General features: G+C 43.5%; 1 protein-coding gene across 1 annotated transcript in view; it reads right to left on the reverse strand.

Moving 5' to 3' along the window:
* The window catches only part of LOC122942230 (rap1 GTPase-activating protein 1-like), a 53,830-nt gene extending 44,873 nt beyond the window's left edge, over nucleotides 1–8,957 (reverse strand). Inside the window, exons 1-4 of the mRNA XM_044299733.1 lie at nucleotides 8,840–8,957; nucleotides 7,378–7,429; nucleotides 6,767–6,854; nucleotides 4,377–4,412 (exon numbers count right to left, since the gene is read on the reverse strand). Coding sequence (XP_044155668.1) covers nucleotides 4,377–4,412; nucleotides 6,767–6,854; nucleotides 7,378–7,429; nucleotides 8,840–8,957 — 294 coding nt within the window. The remainder of the gene's footprint in view (nucleotides 1–4,376; nucleotides 4,413–6,766; nucleotides 6,855–7,377; nucleotides 7,430–8,839) is intronic.
* Nucleotides 8,958–9,225: the final 268 nt, after the last annotated feature.

The following is a 9,225-nucleotide window of genomic DNA, read 5'->3' on the forward strand; positions in this document are numbered from 1 at the left end:
TAGGGATGGATTTAAAGTAGGCCTGATACAGCAGAAACCACTAATTTAGAGAATTGCTAAATTGGGAATTGTATTTCAACCCAGAACAAAAACTGTGCTTTGACGGACACTAAATAACTTGCCCAGCCACAGCAATAACCACAGATTTAGCTGACTATAAATTTGAGGCCTATTATTTAGGCGCTGGGTGACAGGTGTACGTTTACAGTCAGAATTAGACTGGAATATGGCCAAAAAATAACCACACTATTGATGGTTAAATGCACTTGGTGTGACAGCTTCACCCTGATGTAGGATATAGCCAAAAAATAACCACACTATTGATGGTTAAATGCACTTGGTGTGACAGCTTGCCCCTGATGTAGGATATAGCCAAAAAACAACCACACTATTGAGGGTTAAATGCACTTGGTGTGACAGCTTGACCCTGATGTAGGATATAGCCAAAAAACAACCACACTATTGAGGGTTAAATGCACTTGGTGACAGCTTGCCCCTGATGTAGTATATGGCCAAAAAATAACCACACTATTGATGGTTAAATGCACTTGGTGTGACAGCTTCACCCTGATGTAGGATATAGCCAAAAAACAACCACACTATTGAGGGTTAAATGCACTTGGTGACAGGCTCAGCTTGCCCCTGATGTAGTATATGGCCAAAAAATAACCACACTATTGATGGTTAAATGCACTTGGTGTGACAGCTTCACCCTGATGTAGGATATAGCCAAAAAACCACCACACTATTGAGGGTTAAATGTACTTGGTGGCAGCTTGTGCTGGCGCACCACAAGACACAAAATGGCCGCCGATCACCTCAGAAAAAAGTGAATGAAAAACGCTCTGGGCAGCCTAAAAACAGTGAGCAATTGAATAGCAGCAGTTCAATCATCCACAGCTGCAGATCGATCACTGAATTAAGTCTTTTGGAGGAGTTAATCACTGCCTAATCTCGCCCTAACGTCGCAGCTGCAACCTCTCCCTACACTGATCAGAGCAGAGTGACGTGCGGCGCTATGTGACTCCAGCTTAAATAGAGGCTGGGTCACATGCTGCACTGGCCAATCACAGCCATGCCAATAGTAGGCATGGCTGTGACGGCCTCTTGGGGCAAGTAGTATGACGCGTGTTGATTGGCTGCTTTGCAGCCTTTCAAAAAGCGCCAAGAAAGCCACGAACACCGAACCCGAACCCGGACTTTTACGAAAATGTCCGGGTTCGGGTCCGTGTCACGGACACCCCAAAATTCGGTACGAACCCGAACTATACAGTTCGGGTTCGCTCATCCCTAGTCTTTATCAAAATTTTCCCTTTCTGCTTGCTTTATTTTTGTTATACGTTTGCCTTATGGTGATCTCATGAACATTAACATTAGGAGTGACATTGGAGCCCATTACTTCTTAAGATCTGGGTTTTGGGTTTCTTTGTGATCGCTTTGAAAATGATAAAATCTGATTTTAAGTTGTCCATACACTTTACATAGCTGTTGGGCAAATTAGCCATTCCTCACAACTCTACTAAAATTGGCCATGTTTGCAATGGAAGATAGAAATAAGGTGCTACCAGACCCCTCTTCAAGGGTTGGAAATGTCATAATCCATCCCTCAACGTCTGCAATTGGTAGAGAGTTAGGAGCCCCTCATAGATATTAGATAGTCAGCCAATCCCACCAATTTAGAAGCAATTGTTGTTGCATATAGAGACCAATGAAGGTGAAGCTCCAGCTTTTACCTATGCCCACCCATCCTATACTGAGGTTGACCATAGAGAGAATATGTGTACTGCCCCTTAAAGGTCTTAAATTAGCAGAATAGAAAATGAATATTTTTAAATAAAACATGAAAATGTCATTTCCTGAGCTCCAATGTTGGACATGTAGATGGATGACTGACCTTTAGAGAGGAGGGCAGGACGCAGCGCTGATCCTCCAGGCGGCTGCACTGAGGTAACCATACAGAATATATAAACATCAACAGATTCAACACATAAAAAAGCAACGTGCAAGAAGACAAGTGGAAGAATGACTACAAGATGTGCACCAAAAAGTTCACAAAACTCATGTATTCCAATACATCATGACCTGTGGTTATCATAGGACAGGCCAAGATGGTCTACATAAAACCACTACACCGGGCTATCACCATGTGGGGGTTGAGTACATAGAGGAAGTCCCCACCTTTAGAGAGATTTTTTGAGGAACACCATTTTTCGAGAACAAAAACAACATACCAACTCTATAATAAAGTAATTGAAAAGTTCTGCAAGGTGCCAGTCAGGGGATGGAAGGAAATCAGTAGGATGGTGGCCTACAATCTGGATAACCAATGAGACTAGATGTGTAAGAGCCCCATTTCATGTATAGGTCACCTCCTCCTGGCGGGCCTGCTCAATCATCACATTCATAATTAATAACCATCTATAGATCCCGGTTATGTCCAGTAATTGGCTTTATTTACTTTAATTAGTTAATGACATTTGACTGGGTTTCCTGTGGGGAGATCACGCCGTGCGGGAAGCAATTAAGGCCGACATATAAACACGTAGATTAATTACTGTATATAGATAGCAAGGGGGAAAATAAATAAATGAATAGAAGTATGGCGTCCGGCCCCGCTATTCAGCCTCATAAGCCACAGGCACTTTAGGACTAGTCTATGGAGACACAGACAGCGCTCTGAGGTCATTACCGCCACCTGCGCTGGGTTAGGCCAGTGACCTGCACCACAGATGGCAGCATGGAGTGGAGTAAGGGAGTATTGTCTTTTTTTTGTAGTTTGGGCACTGTGGAGGGACATTATTACTATGGAGGAGCACTGTTACCAATTGGGGCACTCTAGTGAAGTATTAATACTAAAATGGGGTACTATGGGAAAGCATACTATGAGGGAGCACTCTTAATCTTGGGAACCTTTTGGGCCACTATTACCAATGTGGGCACTCTGGAGGAACATTATTACTATTGGGTCACTCTGGGGGAGCATTAACACTATGGAGGCACTATTATTAATAGGGGCACTCTGGAAAAGCATTATTTGTGTTGGGGCACTCTGGAGGAGCATTATTATTATTGGGGAACTATTACTAATACGGGCACTCTGGGGGAGCATTATTACTATTGGTACAATATTACTAATGGGCGCACTCTGGGGAACCATTATTACTATTGGGGCACTATTACTAATAAGGGCACTCAGGAAGAGCATTATTACTATTGGGAGACTATTACTAATGGGGGAAGTCGGGGGGGACTATTATTACTTTTCGAACACTATTATTAATGGAGGCACTCTGGGGTAGCACTATTACTATTGGGGTAGTATTACTAATGGGGCCACTCTGGAGTAGAATCATTACCATTTGGGGCACTATTACTAATGGGGGCACTCTGGGGTAGCATTATTACTATTGGGCACTATTTCTAATGAGGCTACTCGGGGGTAGCATTATTACTTCTGTGTCACTCTTACTAATGAGAGCACTCTAGGGGAGCATTATTACTATTGGTACACTATTACTAATGGGGGCACTCAGGGATAGTATTATTACTATTGAGCACTATTACTAATAGAGGCACTCTGGGGGAGCATTATTACTATAGGGACACTATTACTAATGGGGGAACTTTGGGGAACCATTATTACTATTGGAACACTATTACTTATAGGGGAATTCTGGGGTAGCATTATTACTATTTGGGTACTATTACTAATGGGGGAACCCTGGGAACCATTATTACTATTAGAACACTATTACTTATGGGGGCATTCTGGGGTAGCATTATTACTATTGGGGCACTATCACTAATAGAGGCACTCTGGGGGATCATTATTATTAGGACACAATTACTAATGAGTGCACTCTGGGTGACTATTATTGCGATTGGGGTACTATTATTAATGGGGACACTCTGGGGTAGCACTATTACTATTGAGGCACCATTACTAATGGGGGCACTCTGGGGGAGCATTATTACTAGGGTGTGCTGTGCAGTGGTGGTATCCATCATGCAACAGAACCGTACAGCATCCCAGAAGATCACATACCATTTACGTGACATTGTCAGTCATTTAATGGTGGAGACGTCTTTGATTATAAAAGAAGTGGTCACAGTGTAATATTTCATACCATTTAATACACTGCAGAGTGACTCTGGCCGTCACCAGCTCAGCAGGGAACTACAGTACAGCCCCATTCACATGAATGTAGATGTGCTCACTTGCTTTGTGGGTTTGTTGGGGTTCTAAGGGCCAGGCCTGCACCGATCATAATTGTAGGGCATGTTCTAGCCTTCCCCTTTGCCTTTCTACGAAGTTGTCCCCTTTCTGTGCCGCTAAGATCAGAACCAGAGGCGTCATTCCCTGACCTTCTCCTTACCTGCATTTTCTCAATCATTTCAAACAAGTCGGAGGGCTGAAAAAAGTTAGAGAGGGTAATAGAAGATTAATAGTCGGACATGGTCCTACTCACCCTACCCAACTGTTTTTTGTATTGTTCCAAAGCATCTAAAAAAAAATCTAGCAACTTTGCAAATAGCCGTGACCAAATTCCTCCTACTGTACTGTGTACACAGCTCCTATGCAGAACTATATGTCTCCACAGTGACAGACCGCGAAGAAGCTCTGTGTCGTCATCCATAGACCCCCAACTTTTGGTTACATACATTTGGCGCGTTAGTAAGAGATAAAGGCCGGAAGGCAGTATGACTGCAAGATCAGACTACACATCATTTCTTTGTAGTCTGTAACCATGGAGACAAATAGATCTGCCTAGGAGCTCTACACACTATACGGTATGAGGTTTTTCATCAAAACTATTAGCAAAGTTGCTTCAATCTTATATTTTAGATGCAGCAGAGCAAGAAAATAGTTGTAAATGTGAATCCTGTGCAACTAAACACAAACATTTGATCTACATTCATATTTGACGATGATGATATTTATTAATTACAGGGACATTGATGATGCTGAAATTGTCCTGGTCGCCCTGCCTGGTGTTGAATAACCCTTAAAGGGGTATCCCCATCCGGGACAATCATGGTATACCAATAGTATATGCCATAAATGTCTGATAGGTGCAGTTTCCATCTCTGGGACCTTCTCGTATCTTAAGAAGTGAACTGGGAGCACACTGTGCATGCGCAGCATCCTTCACTGCTATGGGATTTCTTAAAAAAATAGTAAGTGCCATAGCAGTGAATGGAGAGCAAGCTGTACATGTGCAGCCACTTCTCTATTCTGAATATAGCTAAGCCACCCGCGCAACTATTTTCAGAAGTTTCATAGTGGTGAATGGAGGTTGGCCGTGCATGCACAGCTTGCCCTGCATTCATTTTGAGGTCCCATTCTTGAGATAGAAGCAGGTCCCAGAAGTGGAATCCGCACCTAATGGACATTTATGGCATATCCTATCAATGTGCCATAAACGACCCAGAATAAAGGGAATACCCCTTTAAGTCATGAAGACAAGGTTTTAGGTGTGCACCCTAAATATTCATCTAGGGCACCTTTAATTCATTGCATTAGATGTTACTTACAGCTCTAGTATTGACATGTAAACACCATAGAGACCTGGTGCTAATCACTATATATGACCCTGACAGGCCCACATATATGATACTGACCAATAGAGTGATGAAACTATATTTACTGGGGTGAAGTAAAAGTCTGGTGGACCACGTTTGTGATTTTTTTTTTTTAGATGAAGGAAATGAAGAGTAATATCACACAAACATTTAGGCAGGGTTCACACTGCGTCGTGGTCCTCCTCTAGGCTTTCCGTAGAGGGATATAAAACGCTATTTAATTCTATACCCGATGGGTACTTTCACTTCAACAGGGCAAATGGAGACCAGAGAATTAATTTTTTAACCTCCATCTTTTCTTTGCTGGACAGTGTCTATCATACTTTCCTATACATTCATACAGAGTTCACGTAGGACCATAAAGTGTCTACATACCTGTACCATACAGTGCTCGTGGGCAGTGCTGTACAGTACCACAATAATGCCAGCATAAGGAGCCTAAACAATAGCACCGCCACTACCTTGAGGCTCACTAGAGTGAAATGTAGAGTGGGACATGCATGGTGGAGATGTGGTTTCGGTGGGGACCTTAGGCCAATTTCTCCTTAGTCCAGACCTATGTCTATCAGATACCATCAGTAACACAATCATGATGAAATACATAAATGTACACCACGGGGATATATGGAAACAACCACCTGGTAGAGGTTACAGTATTTTCCACCTACCTCGAGGGACTGGGTAGTACCAGGGCATTTTTTGGTGTTTTATAAGGTCTATAGAACTGTACACAGAGGTCCAGGATCACAATCTGTACCAAGGGTCCCACCTACCATATTCCATTCCTAGCAGTGGTTCTCATGTGGCCTTTGAGCTCCCTTAGGCACCAGGTCCTAGACTGGACTGGTACCTCTGTGCCCCTATAGCTACACCATTGACTGCCCTTTATAAAAATTAAAATATGGTATTTACCACCAGTGAACGATGTCTATAGCAGGCAGAATTGTCTCACCTTAACCATAAACTGGCATGACACTTGGCAAAGAAAATATGGCACCTGGCATTATTGTAGTTTTATGGCACCACTACTATTGTATTTGGGCCTATGATGGGACTCTGCCCACATCATCTCTGATCTCATCCACTGCTAGCAGAGAGATCCACCATTCTCCACCACCTGTTATCATGAGTACCACAATCTACACAATAAATTCAGACATTACAAAAAAAGAGACCTTCTGACCTTGTTGCGGGAGGTTGGAGGGTGAGACATCTCTTCTAGTTGTCTGCTGGGGATATCTGGAATGCACACATCAGGGTCTTCTGACTTTCTGAAAAATAGTAAGAGATGTCGTCATCAATCATAGTATATAATATAAGAAGTCCTTTCAGGAATGAACAGCAATACTCCATAAAATCCTGAATCGAGAAAAAAACTATTAAAAAAACAATCAATAAAAAGTTGGGTCAAGATCCTGGGGGACATTTCTGATCACAGACTGATGATTTCTGGTGAAAAAAAAAGATATTTTAACTCACTGTGAGGGAAAAAAATTATCAAAAATAGAGGAGGTCAACGCAAGAGTGAAATAAGGAGCAGACTATTGAGACACAACTCGAGTACGACTAAAATACTGGAATTGAACAGAAGAATGAGACAGTTCACACACTTGATCTAAGAGACAGCTGGCAGCTACTCACCCTCCATACGCACCAAATGTGAAGCTCCTTTTGCGAGAGAACATCCGGAACCCCTCCAGAATGTCTGCCTCTTCGCAGCCTCGTGAGCTATGAAGTGATCCTGCCTGTCCAAGAGCAAATGAAGAGACTGCTAGACTCAGAGAGACCACCTACCTGGTGCTGACGGCCAGACACTTAGCCTGTCTAATGAATGTCAAAGTCAGCACTTGAAAGAAGAGGGAAAATGTCAACGAGACAATCAGTCAATGTGCCCCATTGAGAATCTAGGACCCCCCAGCCAGAGACAGACAGGATCCTCTCTTATGGGCCTTCCTCCTCCCAGCTCTGTCTTTATCCCTCTCGTCCTCATTGTCTCTTTCTGTCTTCTAACCTGTCAAACGTTATGAGACCTCCTGCTGCTCTTCTCTCCTGTGGGGACCATGACATTAACTACCAGGAGCGGCAGCGATTTTCCATCAGATATGTGGGAAAAGATTTGCTTAGTAAGAAAACATGTCAATACGCACAAGTGAATAGACAAGAGCGAATTTAGGTATGGATCGCCGTGAGTTATATCAAGAGTGACTTAACAGCTCTGTTGTCATTATAGTCCAAAAAATGTTGACAAATGTTTCTCATGATCTTAAAGGGGTTGTCCACTTTGGTTAGATAGCTGTTCATAGGCTGTCCTGCTGTTGGGAACTCTAGTGCTGTAATCTGTCACCAAATCAGGCAGCAAGTGTTCCCTACAGCACCCCCACAGGGGAAATGAGGCATTGCACAGTTCCCATTTAAATCAATAGGCTGTACAGTCAATGTCTGGACATGCCAGGTCCTCCAGAGTGAGAGATGTTCTTTGTAGGTAACTCTTTTCACAGGGTCTGAGCAGATACCATGCCTGCCGAGAGAGCCTGCACTGGGCAGCAATTGTGACCATTGTATCTGAGTGGTCAGTTACTAGGAGCACTAGACTCCCGGTGACCAATCAGCTCCACTGCAATGAGATCAATGGAAATGTTCAGTTTCTATGGCAGCCAGTGGCCTTCTGAAGACCCTTAGGCCTGCCATAGTGAAATTTCTATCAAGCCTTGCCTTTATCAAGTCATTGCAGTCTATGGGATCAGCAATCAGATGATCACATGTTCGATTCCACTAAGGAAACTAAAAATAAATGTTAAAAAAAGTTTGAAACACAAAACAAAATTGTAACAATTCAAATCATTCTACTTTCTCATTTTAAAAATAAACAATAAACAATTAAAGATCACAGATATTGCCGCATCTCAAAAAGCCTGTACTAATATAATATAAATATATTTATCCTAAATACGCGTAACATAATTTTTTTTTATCTAAATGGCCAATTCAATGTTTTTGGTCAATACATCTCCCAAAAAAATAAACAAAAAGAGATAAAAAATACACACCCAAGGGGGGCGTGGCTTGACGCGCTGGCTGCCGAACGCACTGAGAGAGAGCTCTGCCTGAGGAGCTTGTATTAGAGGGGAGAAACACTACAAATATGGGCAAATCAAGGCAAAAGAAGGCCCCAAAGAAACCACCAACCACCCAGCCGTCTTCTCGGCCGATTTTGGAGTTTTTCTCACTGATTGCTGAACCCCCAGAGGACTCTGACCTGCCGCCGCGAAGTGAGGCTCCGCCATCTTGCCATCTTCCTCAGGCACCCAGGACACCCGAGACAAAAGTGCTGCCACCACCAATCTCACCACTGGACCCTCCGGGCCCAGACCCATTGAGGGAGCTGCAGAAAGACCCCAGCCCCTGGTCACCTGGCTCGGATGGGAGACAGACACAATCCACTGTCACGACTACGTTTCTGGGGCCTACGTCGATTACTCACCGGCAACGCCAGAGATATCCTGGGATGCCACGGGGGATCATGCCTCAGGTACCTCTTCACCTGCTCCTAGCCATGTGGAGCCCCTAGGCTCTGAAACAGCAGGCACAGATCCACCACCTAAAAGGGCCCATTTGGCACAGCCTGAAGACAGGACTATTGCC

The sequence above is a fragment of the Bufo gargarizans genome, chromosome 6 (genome assembly GCF_014858855.1).
Source record: "Bufo gargarizans isolate SCDJY-AF-19 chromosome 6, ASM1485885v1, whole genome shotgun sequence".
NCBI lineage: Eukaryota > Metazoa > Chordata > Amphibia > Anura > Bufonidae > Bufo > Bufo gargarizans.